The 20,454-nt window shown below is 33.3% G+C and overlaps 1 protein-coding gene across 3 annotated transcripts in view; it reads left to right on the top strand.

Annotated features, from left to right (window-relative positions):
• LOC128988064 (uncharacterized) overlaps positions 1-17,410 on the top strand; it is a 44,513-nt gene extending 27,103 nt beyond the window's left edge. For 2 of the 3 annotated variants that reach the window (XM_054409251.1, XM_054409250.1), the window contains 4 exons: positions 2,472-4,046; positions 8,361-8,550; positions 10,209-10,279; positions 11,054-17,410. In XM_054409251.1, the coding sequence (XP_054265226.1) occupies positions 2,472-4,046; positions 8,361-8,550; positions 10,209-10,279; positions 11,054-11,138 (1,921 nt within the window). In that variant the 3' untranslated portion in view covers positions 11,139-17,410. The remainder of the gene's footprint in view (positions 1-2,471; positions 4,047-8,360; positions 8,551-10,208; positions 10,280-11,053) is intronic. The other variant, XM_054409252.1, reaches the window with a different exon arrangement.
• Positions 17,411-20,454: the final 3,044 nt, after the last annotated feature.

Below are 20,454 nucleotides of genomic sequence, written 5' to 3'. Positions count from 1 at the left end.
TCCTCTGTTATTGTTGCAACAATGAAAGCGCGCTTTTTAATTTTGTTGTTTAATCATGTCATGTAGAGTGATCAGTTCTACATAACTATTGCATCGGTAAAACCGAAAGCCAATGTCACAACCGTGTGATACGATGATGATGTCCAAACGGCCGCGGGATATGTATAGTGATTATCGCGCATGCGGACGATGACATTTCCGTGACCGCGGGAGATGACGATGACATTTCCATAACCGGAAGACAGTGGTGATGTTTCTGTTACTGAGTGGGATATTCAGGATTTTTCAGTTATCGCAGAAAACGAAGATGGAGTCTCTATGACAGTGTTAGATGATCACGATATAAACCTCTCGAGTTTGGCTTGACCAAAAATTTCAAAATGGCACACTTCTAGAAAGTTTTTTTTTATATTTTGTAATATCCTCATTTACCTTTAACGTGGTATTTTTTTATAAGGGTTTACAATTTTAATTGGCTACGTGAAAATTTTGTAATTTCTGCATTAATTATTTCTGTAGGTCACTTGAGAAACAACCTATAACTCCAAAATTAAATACTATATGAAAGTACATAAAGACAGGGGTTGGTGTAGTAATCCTTCAGAAAATTTGGTAAAATTGAAATTATCAGTATTAGGAATCTATTTTTCAGGTGTCTGTACAGAGATTCGATAAAGTTTAGTTAGCGTTGGAAATTTTAGTATAAAAAGTACGACCTGAACTTCCTGGAATTTTTTTTTTACTCATGAAATTTTTCTGTTTGGCCTGGTGGACACGCTGTGTATGATGGTAATGGATATGACCTTTATCTCAACTTCTTTCTTGGGTAAAGGGTTTAAATAATGAGTGGTAATTGTTGATAGAAAACCATGAGAATGCTATTATCCATCTTCATAGTAATTTATCAAAATTAAAACTTATGATTTAAATACAATCCAAAGAAGAAAACAGAAAAAATACTGCTATCCGTGTTCAGTACCGCACTGATTTTGTACTGAGAACCGAAGTACCCCTAATAAAAACGCTTTTAAAGCTACAAGCTTGTGTTCAACAATTGTAAGTAGGTAGGCCTACTTTTAAAATTGTGTAAAATTTTGATAACAATCAACAACATTTAAACTTTGTTGTTTTGATGAATATATAATGAAACATGACATAGAGGCCTAGACAGAAGTTTTAATTATTCAAACTCCAACCATCCCAATTGCTTACAGAAAGAATTTCAAAGAACTCTTTCACAGAAAGAATTTCAAAAATCTAATAATTCAGTAATAATAATTGTTATGAAGAAGGCATAAGCTGTGATCGTGAAAAATTCTGAAATTCCCCCCTGGTTATGTAGAGATCACTATCGTCTTACACAGTCACAGAAATATCATTGTCTTCCATGATTGCGGGGAATGAATTTGTCGATTGCCAAATCATTGCACACATGTTCTGTGATCGCAATAGTGAAAGCTTGGCTTCACTCAGCCTATTTTCTATATAATTCCCCCAATTTTGGTAAAAATCCAAATATCGAAAGCATTACGGCCCCATTTGATTTAGATAATTGTAGTTCCACTGTATATATAATTGATCATTCTACCTAAAATTAACATTGATCTTCAGTAAGTTTTCTGTCCCAAGTTTTCTACTGGTATTTAGTGCTTTTCTTTGTTAGTAAATTGTTAAAATAAACCACCATTGACGGTAGAATGATAAAGAATAAAGATACAATACTAATCATATCCTATACCATATTTTTTTTTAACTTGACCAAAAGTTTGCTTCGATCATATTTCGATACTTTTTTCTTAAATCAATTAGTACTTGGTGCTCTAAATTCAGTACACTTAAACTGAATCTTATCTTCCAACTCCCAAGGTAAAAAACGCCATACACTCCATATTCCATGTACTTAACAAATGCCAATTTAGTTTTTAAGGAGATGGCTTAGCTATATTTCCATTATTGGCTGGACTAACCTCTGTCCCTGTGGAGTTTCTTTTTTATTGGAATAAAGTGGCTTTTTTGGCCATTAAATTACCTTTGACTTTTAATTTAAAACTATTGTTCTTAACATGTTAACATAGTTAATCACTGTACTTGATACTTGATACTTATTTACTTACTTCTTTCTTGATACTTAGCATTTCCACCTTTCACTAGCAGCATCCGTCCGCCTAATGGTCAACCACGGCATCTATTGATTGGTCCTTAAAGATTTTATTTCTGAGTGCAATGAGCCCTCAGTCCAGATAATTTCTAAAACCATACTAAATTAGAGGCCTAAGTTAAGTTTTCATTTTTTAAATAGAATTTTCACAAGGGTGGGGACCTAAGATGCTCTTACAGAACATTTCTATTAGATTGGTCTTGCAAAGGGGTGTTAAAAATTTCATTTGAACATATGTTATATAATAAAGAACAGAAACCTTTATCTAATATTTATGTTTTTGTCGTTTTAAATACAATTTTGTCTTTTTCAGCTACTACTCTGCACTCCCCTCTTCAAATTCAAAAGCTAAGTCAGGTCAAATCAACTCTTCTGTGGGATCATCACCTAGCATCTGGAGTGGGAAAAGAACTTTTGGGAGTTCAGTTGGGAAAAACCGCACAGTTTCTGAAGGCAACAACCGTGATAGCAAGATCAGCTGTTATTGGCTCGAAGAAGATAAGGAAAACAACGGCAACAACAGAGATGTTAAAGAGAAGTTAAGATCACGGTCCACTGTTAAACAGCAAACCCCTGAGAAAACTAATAGAAACATGGCTAAATCATTGGACCGTAAAGAAGATGTCAGTCGGAGATCAGACACCAACAAAAGCCGAAGACTTTATCAACAACCTAATGAATCAGCAAATGAATTCAATAACATCTTTTGGAAAAATGAAAAACCATTTGATGATTTAACCGGATGTGATAAGGACTTGCCTATGGACTTTCAACAACTGCTGGAGTCACCAGAATCTACCAAAGTAAGCTTTGACTACTCCCGTTTGGCCAGTATAAAACAGCCCCCATCATTCATTCAATGTGGTACTAATATTACAAGTTCTATTTGGTCTGAAAATGCTGAGGATAAAATGGAATGTTCCATGACCAGTGAAGCAAATAATAATGTCAGCATTGGTCTAGAAAAGTCTGCTTGGGGAGCCATGGGAGAAGCTTCTGTAAAAATTCCTACAACTGAGCTAGAACCGTGTAGTATGTTCAACATCAGCCATTGGAGTACTGGCAATTCTAATGTCTTCACAAATGACTCTTGGAAAACTGTCGGCAATAGTAAGGGGACCCTTGGAGAGATTGGAAAATGGTCTGATGTTGAAGGAACGAGCCTGTTGATAAATGACGCTGATAATTTCTTTTCTTCAATTGGTTCTAATTTGCATAGTAGTTTGACCACTTTGAATCACAATAAGGAAGATAGTAGTTTCACTGAAGTTATCCCTAAAATGCAGTCTGGATTTTTTGGTACAAAAGATATTGTTAATATCGAACCGGCTGTGAATTACAATGACATAACCTCGTCCATCAAAAAAGATGAGGAAGATCTACTGACCTCAATGAAAACACATTTTCGTCCTATCAAACACGAGGTTGTTGAAGTCGCTTCTTCAACTGTTGATCCTTCATTCCCTGATGGCACCACTTTTCCTATATCCAACCGTTTGGATGAGCCCAACTTTCATAAGAGTCCAGGTGGAGGTTTGTATTTGGATTCTGATGTTAACAAAAAGTATATGGCATATAATGATGCTGAAGACGACACTCCTAGTGAGTTTGTTCCCAAATTCCTTGTAAAAAGTTTGAAGAATGAAAAGTTTTGTCAGACAGACGAGTTTGTACCCTCAGCTCAAAACTGTACAGAGCTCGAAAGTGAAGAGATGTACTTCCCAGAGGATGAAAAGCTTGTTCGTAGTATGGTTGAAGGGGATGAAATAGAAGAGGAAGATGAAAATGTGTTTTTGAGTGGAGAAACGTGCATCAAGGTGGATGGCTGGATGGCTACTTGGCCTACAAGTGGAATTTGGAGCAATGAGCCAAATGTTCAGCAGATTTGGTAAGCCAGAGTGTTATCAAGTAACTTTAAAAATTATAGTAAACAGTTCATAATAGTAATTCTTCTATAACTTAAGTTTAGATTGAAGTTAAACTTTTATCTAAGGGAGAAAAAAAAAATCATTATTTATGATTGATTTTGTTTAAATTCCCTTATTTTGACGTATATATATAAATAAAATTCAGCGCTGTGTTGCTGAGGCCAAGTACCGACTGGGGTACAAATGGCCAGGGCAGTAAGTAAGTAAGTAAGTAAGTATATATATCATTTGAGCTCCTAAGCTATTTTTTAAGAAATTTTCTCGAGAATAATCTTTGTATTATTGGAAAAAAATTGCTATCATGTTAAATACATTTGCTTTGAGTTGTATAGCCTTACAGTAAACAATTTTACTTAATGAACCAGTTATAGAATTTTATTTCTGATATCTAACTGCACCGATGGTCAAAGGAATTTACAAGGGTCTTAACTAGGAATGGGTCGATTCTCGATTCCACCGATTAATGGCTTAGGAATTGGAATCGAGAATCGACCACTCAAAGTCGATTCCAATACCGATTCCCGACACGTCTGTGAAGATCGTGCTATCTGAAAATTACTGATTTTGCCGCAATCGTGCAAGACGACGATAACGTGTCCGCGACCACAGGAGACGATAATAATGTCTATATGGGGGATGATAAGAATTTTGCCGCGATCGCAGATGACGACGATAATATCATCGCGACTGCGGGAGGTGTTTATGATTTTGCCACGATAGCGGAAGACAATGGTGATGAGTTTTGCCGTGATTGAGTAAGACAATTATGATTTTTCCGTTACCACGGGGCAAATTCAGAATTTTTCCGCCATCACGGTATTCGATAATGATGTCAACACGACCGCAGGAGAAGGTAACTATGTATTGACGGTCATGGGAGATGATCATCATTTTGCGCAAGACAATGATAATGTCTACACGATCGCGGGAGATGTTAATGAATATGCAGCAATCGCAGAAGACGATGATGTTTCCGTTACTGAGCGGGGTATTCATGTTTTGCCATGACCGTGGGAGACAATAACAAATCTACAAGACTGCAGGAGACAATAGTTATGTCTACTCAACCGCAATGATGATGATGATCAGAATTTTGCTGCGATCGCAATATGATGTTAATGTCCACGTAACTGTGGGAGATGTTTGTGATTATGCCGAGGTACCAATGTACATTTACTAGTAGATTATGAACAATTTATGTTTTCATTTCATTTCATGTTCATCTAGAAATGAATAAGAGGAGGTATACCCCAAGTAGTAACTCGTTTCAATGAGGTAAAGAACAAATACATTGACAATGTATCCTTGGATGTTATGACTAACATCGATATATAACTACTGACTACGCCAGCAGTGGTTGCGTTCAAGGAAAAGAAGGGTGAGAGTGGGCAAAAGCGCAACGCAGAATGTTGCTTCTGCATTGTCGCGGCATATGTTAAGCTGTTATATACCTAAAAAACAGGTTTTAAGAGACTTCTTTTTTCAAATCATTTATCTTCTTGACATGCTCAATCATAATCAATGTAATGAGTAAACATAACAGTACTATTAAGTATTAACACTTATTCTTAAGGGTTTCTTCCGTAATTAACAAGATGATATTGTTTATCAACTAGATTCTGCTTGTTTAAATCTGTGTAAACATGGGTTGCAATCACTTATATAATTTTGTATGGCAATAGGATGAAATAAAAAAAATAATACAAAACAAGTGTTTATTTCACATAACTGTCTTTATAACGTTTACTATAAACGCTCACACAGATCACATGTTACAAAACAAAATGGTCTTTGTCAATTTTTGCCTTTAACCTAAGTTTGACTTTTTTGTTCTTTCTACCGTTTCCCTTTTTGCAAGGTGATCTTGAAAAAAAAATTTATGTAGGCCTAATTGCATACATACTTGTACCGTACACACATACCGACATACTTGTAGTTATTCCATATGCAACAATTAATTTGTTGTCTCCTTTTAGGAATATCAAATCAAATGATCCTTTATTCATTTTGGACATAAATACATGAATAGTGTCCATACAATAATAGTGACAAAACCTATCTTAAAAATACTGTACAAGAGTCAGTGGGAAAAATCATTTACCTTAAAATAGCATTTATTGCATTAAAACTTAAATAACTGCTTTTTAAACAATTCAAGGGAAGCTGCAGATTTAATCGAATCAGCAGGTTATTATAAAACTTAACACCAGAATAGTGGGGAGAAGATTTTAAAGTTGACGATTTGTGTTTAGGGTATAAAATGCAGTTTTTGTGTCGGGTATTATAATTATGATTGTCCGAATTAACAGAAAATTTAGAAATATTTTGTTTCATAAATATTAACAAACTATAGATGTACAGACTAGGAAAGGTAAGAATATTGTTGCTTTTAATTGTATTTTCACAAGAACCCCTAGCTTCAGATAGAGTATATTGTTCTAATGATTCTTTTTTTCAATTTAAAAACTGTTTTCCTTTTGTCAGAATTCCCTCAAAATATATATAAACCTATCCATGGTATACCATCATACGAGTGGAAACATCAGGTGTTCTATAATGAATGAGAGTTACAAAATATGCTTTATTTAGCTTTTTGATGACGTCTTTTATGTCAGTTTTCCAGGTTAATTTATGATCCACTGTTATTTCTAAAAATTTGGTGCAGTTAGCAAGGTTGCAAAATAGAGTAGTGTTTTTGTGTGAAGAATTGTTATTAACCTATTTATTTAGCTAATTAAAAGAGACTTGGATTGATTTAGTAAAAGTTATCTCTATTCGTTTGGCAGATTCGTAACAATAACATAAATAAATAAAAATTCATATGCTATAAGTGAAAATTTCTAAGTATTCAATTCCAAATTAATATTTAATACTAAGAAAACTCCATCTCTACGTTCAATTGTATGCAACGCAACTCTTAACCATTGTATTTTATTGACATTTTGAAACTTAAAAACAAACTAGGCACTAGTTATCACATGTATTTAAAAAAACTTAGTCTTTCTCGTAGCAGAACGACAAGACAAACAGCCAGGGTGCCAAATCACATATTCGTGCGTCTGACGATTGCCATGTGACATTAGAAGGCGGGAAATTAAATGTGGGAAATAAGGGAGGGATAATGTGTTTTGAGGATAATTAAGTAAACTTTTAAAGGCATTTCAATAAAAGTAATCATTTACAACAAAGGGAACTTAAAAATAATCTAATTACATTATGCATCATAATTATTAATTCAATCATAAAAAAAAAACTGCCAGTGTTTGTATGTAGTCGCATGGTTGCTGCTCAGTTCTTGCCCATTTAGCACCTGCGCGTCTATGGATACCCTCCCGCAGCACACTCATGTGTGCGACCGGATTTCAAACCACAGCGCTTATGGACAGCGTGCAATCCAGTAGTTATATATCGATGATGACTAATCATGACTCAGAATCCAATTTTTTAATGTACTTTGATGCAAGTAATTTATATAGCTAGGCAATGTCACAGTATATGCCTTATAATTGTGATTTGATGCATCAAATCAAATCAAATAAGAATTTTGATGCAGACCCCTAGTTTAGACTTAAATTGGCTCCTAGAATTTTTATTGCTACATTTATTTTTCTTTACTTGAACAAACATAACCACAAAATACTTTGTGGAAGGACACAAAGAAAGGAGTTGCTCTGTTGATGTAGTATAATCAATCCATTCTGACAATATAATAAAACTAAAAAGAAATCATAAGTATTGAGAATTAATAAACATTGGTATTGATACATCATTAGTAAAAAGTATTAGCTTTAGCACTATTTGACATAATGGAATCATAATTGAGAATCGAGAATCCATTTCAAAGAATCGGAATCGAAAATTTCTGGAATCGACCCATCGGACTCAACTTTTCTCAGGCAAGCTGCCTGAACTTTAATCCTTTTCCTGCTTTTTTGGGGTATTTTTATGGTGTATCTGGGTAATTCACCCCTGCTTTTCCCTTCCATTTGACAATACTGAGAGAGAGGGCTGGCTAGCAGTATTGTTTAGTGCTGCTATCTGTTGGGTTCTTGTAAAACTATGTCCACAACGGATGGGACGCAGTATATGCCTCTCATTTGGATCCAACTAAATTTAAACGTTTTGGTTTTGACGCACAAGTCCACGCAGCGCATTCGATGTTTGCGCCACTGGCATCGGTCGGCCATCGCACAGCCGCATTGAACGTGTTAAAAGGTGGGTATGCAGCTCAATGAATAGTGGTTTTGATGACAAGCATTATTATTGTATCTTAGGTGTGGAGCTAATGTCTGGAGCAACAACGAGGTGTCTACCAGTGTAGAGGGGGGAGGTGGTGGAGGGGGCGGGGGTGAGGAGCAATACACTCAGCTGTGTAATGAGTGGACTCAGGAGGCGGAGGAACTTCTGTCAGACATCAGTCAACAACTATACATGGCCAACTACGTAGACACTCAGCCACCAAAGGTAGGCCCACATATAATTCATCATATAGACAACTACAAAAAATGAGATTAAAAATGAATTTTTACCATAGGAAACAATCAATGCTGTGATCAAATGTGTAATTTCCACCATAATACAGGGGTGGGGCAAAACGTAATAATTATTTGTTTGGTTATATTATGTTTGGTATGATAAATACTCCAGCTGTGAAGGTGGTAAGCGGACACTTGGTCGTGTTGTCATCGGTCACTCGTACTATTACAGTAACCATCAAAGTTTATACCAGACAACATTGAGATTGTATGCGTATTTTTAAAACAAAAATTTTCTGCTTGGGGTCAAAGAGCTTTTTCCCGGTAACTTTCTACTACGCTCAAAAACATTGTTCCTGGTACGAACACAATACAATTGTTTGTCAAAAAGTTAGAATAAAGTGTACCCTTAAAACTGAGAAACTTGGACACCAGTAAACAGAATTGGCTTTATTCAACATAATTATGTTGTAGTGTGCAATGCACATTGTTTACAATGTCGTCAAGACTATAATCTGTAATCGCGGCAAATCGTAAAACTCTCTCACAACAACAGTCATCTTCTTCTGCAATTGCTGAAAATTTGTAACCCTCCCTCAGCAATTTTCAATCTGCAATTGGTGATAGCCACAACCTCAGGAAAATTTGTATTTCTCTACACAACTCATTTGAACATTTAAAAATTTAAAATAGGCCTTATGGGTTGCCAAATAACTATGTTGGTCGAACAAAATAACAAGGAAAAGGTAAACTAAAGAATTGTCACATACACTAGCAAATTACAAAATACAGTAGGCCTACAATGAAAAAAAAATCAGTTGTAACGATTCAGCAAGATAACACTGAAGATTATTCGATATAGGGTAAAATAGTGTTGATTAAAAACTGATTATTTTACTTAGCCGTATCCCACCCAAAACTTAATCCCCGAAGTACTGAGGCATTCCAAATAAACTAATTATATCTGGGGTTTTTAGTTGGCATAAAACTATTACCATATGCTAAATCCCAACGAAAAAACAACGGAATCTAAATTTTTTTAGAAATAGTAGCGAAAAGGTGAAAAACAAACCATCTTGAAAACTTCAGTAATATGATTTTGTTTATATCATATTTTTATCTTCTTGTCATTGGTGAGCGTAAAAGTTGAACCACGGGTTTTAATGACTAGAGGGGAGAAAGATTCTGTGCAAGTAGCATTTAAACATAAGCAAGATCTTAAAAGTGTATATTATTTTTGTTTAGTTGCATACTTTTATATTTTACAGAGTTGTTATTATTTTAGCGACCAAATATCTTTGTTTTGTAATAAAAATTTGTTTGGTAAATTATAAAATCAATGTCTGTTTAAAATATTGTTTTAAGGATTAAATTCAATCAAATACAACCGATCAAGGCTCGGTCCCCCAGTACTCTCACAATAATTAGAACAAAGCTAACTGGGAACACACTTTTAATTCTTCTCTTTTTTAGTAAAGTTTTGTTAATAGGGATTCTTTATTTATAGTTTATCATAAAAGCTCGGTTTGAGCTCGATTTTCCAACTTGGTGCTCGATCTCACGGTCTTGTTGGCTAGGCTTGAAAATCAAGCACTCGCTTCTCTCTACTTTTAATCTAAAAATGATTTGTATTTCTTGTTTATTTAGCCTGTTGAAGGAGACAGTAAGCCAAGCGAACCCTCAGTAGTTGTAAGAGGTGTATCTCGAGAACGGAAACGGTTAGTGGTTTCATGTATTGCTAAGAAGCATCTCTGTTCTAACCAAGCCATTGAATGATGAGTGAGCTTTCATCCTAACAAAGCATGAAATGTATTAACTATCAATCAACACTGTGTTCTACACTCTTTTCCAGAATGACTTTTTGGCCTCTATTAAAAAACAATGTCTTCAAAAAGCTTCTAATCGTAGCTTCTAGCTTCTAAAAAAATGTCCATTTCTATGTAACATTGAAACCCTAAAATATGTATACTTTGCACACATTCATTCTCACCTGGTTTGGCAATATATAGGGGAACGTCAACTTAAAATTACATTGTGAAACTCATAAATACAACACTATAAACAAAAATAATATAGTTCTACCAAAACACAACCTAGAAATGTATAAAAATAAGCCCTCATATGCCGGTGTAAAGTTTTTTAAAATGATACCAAAAGAATTAAAAGATATAAATGATAGTAAAAAGTTTAGACGTAATCTCAAAGAATTGTTTATAGAAAGACCCATCTACTATATAGATAAACTGTTTATGAATGTATACAACTATAAGCTTGACACTATTTATTGTACGTCTTGTACATGCTTTACATAAAGATAATTCTTGAAAGGTCGGTAGAGAGTTCAGGGACACCATTTATTGTTATGTGTCGCTTTTTTTTATAACTTTTTTCTATATGGAAATACATGCTAGGCTTTTAAAGTAACTGTAAAAGCCAAATCAAGCATGTTGTCTTGTCCTCATGTGTTAATGTTGTTAATGGTATTGTTGCAGACGACACTGGTCGAGTCAGCTTGGAACCAACTGTCCTCCACTCCATTCACAAGGGCCGTCCCGCTCCCGGCCACTTACTCTCTAATGCAGTCTTAAATATTCAACACACCTTCGCTTCTCAGTCAGTTTTCTGCTAATTTATCATTTTTGCTCCTTCATAAATATTTCGTTGTTTACTTGGGTCAAGTACAAATCACTTCATGACACAGTTTAAAAGTAGACCGATTTGGCCAACTCAGTTATTTTTGTTACTGCATTTACGATATTGTTGAAGCAAGTTAATTGTCAAATGGCGTATTGTATTGTTTTTTGGAATTGAGTTCAGATGTTAAATATTGATGAACATGTAGCTAGTTATAGTAGAGTTATAGTAATATTTAGCTGATTTAACAGATTTATTTAATCTTCTAGTGTTTTTTTTCCTTCTCGAATAACCCAAGTAATTGTTGTACCTCTCAAACTGGGAATCTGTTAAATCAGTTAATGTTAAGTTAATTTTTAGGTTAATTATGTCAAACAGCAGTTAAATATGTTTCAAAACTGTAATTCGTGTTTGATAAAAAAAGTGGCCTGTATACATGTTTAATTCATCTGTTATTTCTAAAAGTGTACTTTTTGTCTCCTACTTGAAGGCAATGGCATTTTTCATTAAATTATTTTGAAGCTAAATGGAAAAATCGAGTTGATAGAAAACAATATTGTTATTGGCAATAATGTTCTAAATAAATGGAAGGAATTTGTATACTAATACACAAAATTATTTTCAAAAGAAACAATTTTTTTGTGTTTATTTTTATTGTAGTAGAATATTATAAAATTTGATAAAAAAGTTTATTAATCTTATTTTTGTAGCTGCTCTGAACTATTTCTCGCTAACTTTTTCTTGTAACTTAATCTTACATAGGGACAAAAATATTGTAGATTAAGCAAATTAATTATGATATAGAGGGAAAGATGTCGAAGGAGAAAACATTGTGAGTACTTAGTGTGATTCACAAAACATTCGGACGGTATAATATAAGGTTGTAAATAAATAAAAGTGAGAAAAGGATGATCGGTGATAGCAAGCCCTACAGGTTGTTAATTACCTGGACCAAAAATTAAATCGGTGTGGAGTAGAATAATAATAAATATAATTTATTTTACTAATCAATCAATGTTGGTGATGTTTATTTGTTTGAGCTAGTATTTGCTCCTCAGAAGATATAATATCATATTATTTTGTCTGGTAAAAATATAATAAGTAAAAAATCTCCTTGAGGAGATAAAAAAAGTGGTTTAGTTAGTTTATGTTGAATGTGTCACAGTAGCTTAGCACCCTGTTTGTGGATCAGTTGAGCACCTCCCAAGCAATAACTGTAAATCAAATGTACCGTTCTTTGGAGATATTCATGTTACATTTGCTCAAAAAATTATATCACTAAAACTAACTAAAACTACAATTTTCTGTTCTACTGCCAACTGTTATGTTCAATATTCTCTTATTGTTGTGTGGGCGAGGGTGTGTCTAAAATAGTTGTTAGTATTTGTAAAAAAAGTAGAATAGAAATATCACACATGTAAACCTGTGTCGATTCAAACCTACAACATTACAACAAATTGGCTGATAAATTGGAAGTTTTTAAAGATTTAACACGTTAAATTTAATTCTGTTTACAAAGTAGCATTATCAGTGTGTGTATGTTACGGAGTGTTCTACGTGTACTTGTACAAAAAATATAAAATGCCCGTACGAACTTACTGTTACTTTAACAAAGTTATGATTGTTTTATTACTTACTAATTTGGCAAACCAGTTTTCTCATAGTTAGTCCAGGTTATCAACAATTTAAAATAAGGTATAAAAGTTGATTGCATACCACAATGGGCCAATTGTCATAAGTTTAAGGCTATTTCACACTGCCATAGCATTGCTTGATCAACGTTGATGCTTGATCAACGAGGGTGATACAGGGTTTTTATTTTGTAATTTAATGGTACATTTCATGCTGGTTAAGAGCGGAAGAGAGTTGTGGTGTATCTTGGCAAACACATGCCTCTCATCACTTGGTTAACAATGTCTAGATTAATAACATAACACCCCTGCCATACCAAACCTGCAGACTGAGCAAATTTGCTTTGCCTGTTTGAATTTTCATCAAAATATTTTCTTAAACATGTCAGATTTATTCCTTACTAGCAGAATGTCCTTGGCACAGTGTTGGCATAGTATAACATATATACCATAGCCGTAATGTTCTACCACTACACCTAAACAATAAAAAAGTGAATTATCAAATGTTTGCACAATATCCTACACAAATAAACAATCCTACTTTTAACAGTTCTCATTGTGCATCCCAGCTTTTTGTTGCGGCTTGGTTCAAATTGGCTATGTTGTCATAAATGAAAAAAAAATTAAAAGTGCTGCACCCTGTTGGTGAACCTTATGACTTTAAATAATATTGAATATCATACAACAACTTGTGTAATTGAAACAGCTGACAAAATTCACTTTTAAATAGGAATACCCATAAGGTAAGCATGGCTCCAGAGCCATTGGGGCGGGGCCCCAAAGGATTTTTGAGATAAGAATATGTCTATATGTTAATTGGGAATGTGAGCTATCATCATAACAAAAGTTAGCCCAATCCGACCTGTAGTTAAAGCTGGATTGAACATCAAACAAACAAACAAAGACACAAACTTTCACATTTATAATACAGTATTAGTAAGATTAAAATGCATTAGGATTAACCCCAAGACTGCCCCAGGATGGTTTGGATGAATGACCATGTCATTTATTAAATTTTGCAAGGGTTTTTTTTTCAATTTACTGTGTCTAAATTACTTATGATAACATAGTCGTATATTTACTCATTTTGTAGAAAAAAAGGAGATTTTGAAAATAAATAAAAAATCCCTAGGGGTAATTTTTTTGCTACAGTTGAAAAACTAATACAGTTAAAATAACTAATCCATCTTCCACATAAATTTCAAATGTTGAGTCCTGGCATTTTCCCACAAAATTTTCTCCTATAAATAATTACTACCCTGTTAATTATTATTTTATTATTAGGGGTGTTTTTAGTGGTATGTTAAAAGCTTAGTTTGAAATAAATAAATTGGCCAAATCTTGTCAAAATATATCCTAAACTGGTTCACTTATAAATTCTCCATAAGAATAATGTAGGAATTCTATGTCCAGTTTTTTTTTTTTTTTTTATTTTCTCCGTAAACATTAAACGGAGTGTAACTTTTTCAATATACTAAATCACACTCCCAGAAATGGTATAAAAAGAAATCAGAAAATTTTATGTTTTGAGGGTTAATGTGGGAAACTCTCCCCGGGAGCCTTGTTCCCATAGTTTTATCATGCTGGTTTGCAAATTTGTTGGATAAAAGATAGGTTAAAATGTTTGTACTAAATTTCATCAAAACATTAGATTTTAACTTGACTTATGGTGAAGAGAAAGTGTTTTTGTTCTCTAGGGAAATCAAAACTAAATAGTAAATCCATTTGGAGTTTAGTTCTTACCACGAGACTAAAGATAAAAGCTTTTCCCCCACATGCAAAATTTGCTGAAAATTTAAATATATATCTTTCTCAACTTACGTCTTATCATAGTATTAGCCAAGCTTATCTCTATTGTTGTATGTCAGTAGCACATGATGTGTGTTTACTAAATTAGTGTCAACATTTGGTATCATAACATCATGTATATTCATAGGTAAATGGTTAATCAGCTAGCAACAAATTTTAACTCATTACAGCAAGCCAATCATAACTTGTATTCGCCAAAATACATGTTTGTAGATTTGTTTTTGGTGTGATCAAGGGTTTGTGTTTTTTCTTTCAAAGACGTCACTGCAGCAATGTTACGCAAGTGTGAAACAGCCTTCATTGAGTTGAAATGTGTGTATAATCCAAGCAGTAAAGTGGTGGCAAAACTTAGTGTATAAGATTGTTTAACTTGATTATAGGTTTGTTGCAGTTATCAAATTTGTTGAATTTTTAGTTCAAATTGTTAGTTTGTTACCTTTTTATTTATTTAAACCAGATTGTTTTAATTTGTTAATCCGATTATAAAACCTAAACATTAAATTACTATTTAATTTTGTTTCTGTAATATTTTAGTTAGTCGTTTTGAACAGATATCACAAACTTAATTGATTTTTTTGTCTTTTAAAATTTTTGAATTTTTTTATATCATTGGTGTACTTATATTCTACTTGGTTAAGCAAATTGAATTATTGTTAAATATCTTTAAAGGATTAAACTTAATTTTGGGTCATACATTTTTTGTATTGTAATTTGATTTAGTTAGTGACATCAACATGATATTGTTGTCATTGACTACATGTCTCAGAGCACTGCACACTGCAGTGCTGAATTGTATGGGACAACAACATGGCTGACGTAACATCTGTCGCCTCTCAACTGCTAACCTGCACTATTTCTATTGTGAATTGATTTATTTGATAGCTTATGTTCTTAGCCTTGGGAACTAGTGCAGGTTAGACATAATTAGTGTAGTAGTTTATAATTTAAAGTTTGTGGTCTTGGGGCAGTACATTGTGCTAGTGAGAAGACTTGGGTGTGCTGTGAGGTATGGTTTCTGTTTCTAGTCAATATGTAGGTTTATTGGCAGTCCAGTGAGTGTGCAACACACTCAAGTCATCACTCAAGTGTACTGACATAAAGCATCCAAATTGTTTTCCATTTCTACAACTAACTGTTTTAGTTGTAGATGGTTAGTTAAAACTGTTAATGTAATTTATCTCAAAAGATTAATAATTTACATCTCTCAAACATTAATATTGAAGTTTTTAGATTTTTTAAATTTCTGCTTTCAATTAACAGTTTAAAAAGTTGCCTTGGTTTTACTATTTTATAGTGCCTTGGTAATAATTATAAATAACTAGTACATTTGTAATTATTATATTTATACTTTCTCGCACCATATTGCTGATTATCGATTTAAAACTTGAGCTGGAGATGATTTTGGTATAGGAGTGTTTTTTTACTTTCTCCCCCTATACCAAAGTACAGTAGGCCTATATGGAGAAAGAATTGCTTTCGTCAAAATTTTCAGGGTTTTTTTTAGTGGATATATCCGTTTTGGGTCCCCTGAACCCAAAAAAGTGGCTTTTAATGTGATGCCTATGTGTGGGTGTGTGTGGATGTGTACAGAGCTACAGGCCATACCTGTAGTCCGATTTTGATGACATTTGATATTTAGGTACTAATCCATGGTATCTCCAGGTGTTTTTTTTTTCATTTTTTTTATGGTAATAATAAAAACCCATAAAAATTTAAAAATCGAAAGATGGTGCTAACGATTTTGTTTAAAATTAAATATTTTATAGCCCTTAAAATTCTCTGAACAAAATTGTATAACTCCCATTGCTCCAAATATTACTGTTCAAAAGTTATTGTAACTTATACTATTTTCCCGTTAAAAATCCCCTTAAAATAACAGAAAATCTGATTCTTGAAAGAAAGCCGGGTTTTATCACAATAAGTAGTATTTGATGGTCCTTATTACCATCACACACCATTATCTAAACACAATAGTGCAACCCCCAATGCTGTACAAATTTAAAAGTAAATTGAAAAGGTTCAAGATTAACTCATTGTGATTTTCCCTATAAAATAAAAAAGTGACTCCAACCGCATACCCACGATAAAGGTTGTTGACAAGCTAATGGAAGAAAGTATGTGTCAGATTGCTGATACTGTTTATTTCTCAACAAATTGCTTGCATTTTAAATGATAAATATTTTCATCAGCAATACATAGGAAATTTTTTTATTATCTGTTACCTGCTATGTTGATATTGGAGTATCATGTAGACAACAACTTGTGACTCTTGATATCTCCAGCTTAGGATCCAAATAGTAAGCTCCACAACCACAAGGCTACCCATCTGTTACTGAGTTTTATTTTGTGTGATATTCAAGAATAATTGGTATGTTATTGATTATATGGCATATTACTTAGCAGATGTTTCACAAATTATGGTGTTTTGAAATAATGCACCATTATGTGCTAATTGTAACCTAACCATCACAGTGTCTGTCATTGGTATAAGGATTGTTATAGTAAACATTTACAATTAGGCATTAAAAAGTGCTGTAACATAACCTAATAATAAAACTATTGTCTGCTGTAATTTTCTGTTAGTTCATATGAAGGTGTGTTAATTTATAAGCGAGAAAGTATAATTGTAATTATTTAATTTAACTTGAACCAAAAGTTTCAGTTTGTTTTGTAGGTAGTATTAATTGGTATACAGTTTAAAAAATGTATTTCTATTCTTTTTTTTGAAAGTATAAAACCTTTTTGGTTTAATAAATTTACCAATGTTCAGTTATAGTTGTGTATATTTTATTTATCTTTAACCCTAGAAATATGACTAACCTTAAAAAAAATAACAATAATAATTGATGCATCCAAAAGATCCAGTATCAATACTAACACTACAAGATGTTCATTCCCTTTGGATAAAAACCTATCTACAGCTGGTACCTATTAGTCGGGTTGGGTAGAAGGAAAATATTTCAGTTCTGGCGGGGAGGCTGCAATTTTAGGCGGTTATAGTATACAAGTTTCTGAACCTAAAACCGCCCAGACCCCAATTTTTAAGGACCTCGGTCGTCCGTGTTGACGTCATCAAGATGGCGGCCGTAAGAGTATGCTGGGTCACCATGAATTGGCTATAATGACCGAATGCCTGAACCGATTTTTATGAAATTTGGCACACAAGTGCTTGAATACATTATCTCGGCCTAGGTTGTCAATGGTCGAGTTTGATCAAGTTGTTTCAAAATGGCGGCCGTTAAAAGCTAAAATAAAAAAAAATCTTTCAGTGTTTTGTGTTCTCAACTCCCTCCAGAGATCTGCAGCAACCTATCCACTTTGCTTGCAATCAAAGGTTGCACTACCGTCTCTGCATATCATGAAATAGGCAAAATACCCCCACCACAGCAAACCAGCAGATTAAGTCAGTTTCCATTTCCCTGATTTGATTTTCAATTAAATCAATTTCAATAGCATTAGATTTCATGAGTACCTAGGTTTGCTGCTACAGGGAGATTAATAAAGTGAGTTTTTATTAATATATTAATAGCTTAGTTTAAAATAAATAAATTTGCCACGTTTCATTAAAATATAATCATTAACAAGCAAACTACAACAGTTTATCTACTCTCCGTAATAATAACATAGGAGTTTTAAATTTACAATGTTTTGAATTTTCTCCGTAACCGTAACCAATAACCTTATAAAAACACTTCAATTCACTAAATTATTTGTTTGATTAATATCTTCAAATAGTTTAGAGAAAAATTTGGGAATTTCATGTGTTGAGGGACGAGGGTCAAACATAAGAAAACCCAATTTTTACCCCTTAAATCACCCAAAAAAAACCGTTGCCATGGTCCGACCACGCTGGTTCGTGAACTTGTTTGAAGAAACGTAGGTTTACACACACATATACAGTGTGTTCAAAAAAGGTAGGGACAAAATGTACTAATTGATTCATTAGATCAAAATAAGAAGAAAATAAGGAATAACATTTTTTTTACAAAATCGCTTTGTTAACAGATATCCACCATTTTATCTTTTATAACTTATATTGGATATATTGGCAATTAATAATAAAATGTGCAATTAAATTTACAAGTTCAGCAAGGCCAATATAAAACAAATAAAAAAAATTATTATATATTGGCCTTGTTGAATTTGTAAATGTAATTATAAATTTCATTAATTTTGACTGAACTTAAATGAAAGTTGGCATGTATGTAAAGGTAAAAGATACCAATTAATTTTGTTATGTGAACCAGCATGATCGGACTATGGGAACGGGGGTTTATGGTGGTGGGGTTTTATGGGGTAAAAATTGGATTTTCCCATTTTGGACCGAAAAAAAAACATAAGATTTAGCAATTTCTTTCAAACCATATTGTGGAGCTTAAAAAAACAAATAATTTAGTATATTGAAGTGTCATTATGTGCCTAACAGTTAACGAGAAAATTTAAAATTAAAATTCCCATGTTATTCTTACGGAGAATAAGTAAACTGTTGTATTTTGCTTGTTTATGACCATATTTTGATAAAATTTGGAAAATGTATTAATTTCATACTAAACTATTACGTTTCATAAAAAATTAAGTTTTCACCCTCCCTCTTGCAGCAAATCTATGTACTCGTTAAACAAATGCTATTTAAATGGGGAATAAATGTGATATTTTAAGTAGATGTTTTAGAGTAAATCCAATCATGCAAATGGAAATTCGATTAGTCTGCAGGATTGCTACAGCAGGGGTATCATAAGGTAATTGGTTATGGAGAAAATTCAAAACATTGTAAATTTAAAATTCCCATGTTATTATTACGAAGAGTACATAAACTGTTGTAGTTTGCTTGTTTATGATATTATATTATAATGAAACGTGGCAAATTTATTTATTTTAAACTAAGCTATTAATCTATATATATAAAATCCAATGTATGTTTGTATATTTGTATGTTTGTCCTTTATGGACTCCAAAACCGTTCGACAGATTGTAATGAAACTTTCAGCCATATAAGCATTATTCAAGGATGGTTTGTGTGAAGTTTGGTGCAGATCCGTCAATAGGGCTCCGCCCCAGTGGCTCTGGAGTTTCCCATGTTAACCTTATGAGTACTCATATTTAAATGGAATTAAAGAATCTTAACAGCTGGTGCAACTAAACAATTTGATTCTGTGATGTTCAATAGCATTAAAAAGTTAATAGGTTTACCAACAGGGTGCAGCACTATATTTATTTTTAATTTATGAGAACAGTTAATTTGCAACCAAAAGGTGAGTGAGCGTAGCGAACGAACTTCAACCTGGAGGCGAGTTAGCGTAGCAAACGAGCTAACCTGAAGGCAAGTGAGCGCAGCGAACGAGCTCCAACCTAAAGGTGAGTGAGCGTAGCGAACGAACTTCAACCAGGACGTGATTGAGCCATGCGAACGAGCTCATCTTGAAAATGAACGAGCGTGTGACATAAAACCACAATAGGACAGGACGACGTCTGTCGGGCCAGCTAGTATCTATTATTCTAATTCCGTAAGGAATTTCTTGTGCACAGCAAAACTCTTTTATTTATTAACCGATTTTGATGATTGTTGTGTCAAATTAAAGGGAATTATCTGCAGAAGTCACGGAATAATTGATGTCACGCTCAGTTCAATGTGCTTCGCCCCATCTGACTTTAAAGTTACCATGTATTTTTAAATATAAGTGAACATTCAGTTAAGTTTATCAAACATATGGTTCATTAAAAAAAAAAAAAAAAAAAAAAAAACACATCTGTCTTTATAAAAATAACCTCTTTCCCTTATGTCATTTAAATATTTACTTTTTCTGTTTATTTATCAGTTG

The sequence above is a fragment of the Macrosteles quadrilineatus genome, unplaced genomic scaffold, assembly GCF_028750875.1.
Source record: "Macrosteles quadrilineatus isolate MER2022 unplaced genomic scaffold, UCM_ALF_1.0 Scaffold_2__2_contigs__length_208266976, whole genome shotgun sequence".
Classification (NCBI taxonomy): domain Eukaryota; kingdom Metazoa; phylum Arthropoda; class Insecta; order Hemiptera; family Cicadellidae; genus Macrosteles; species Macrosteles quadrilineatus.
This window is presented reverse-complemented; position numbering and strand designations above follow the sequence as displayed.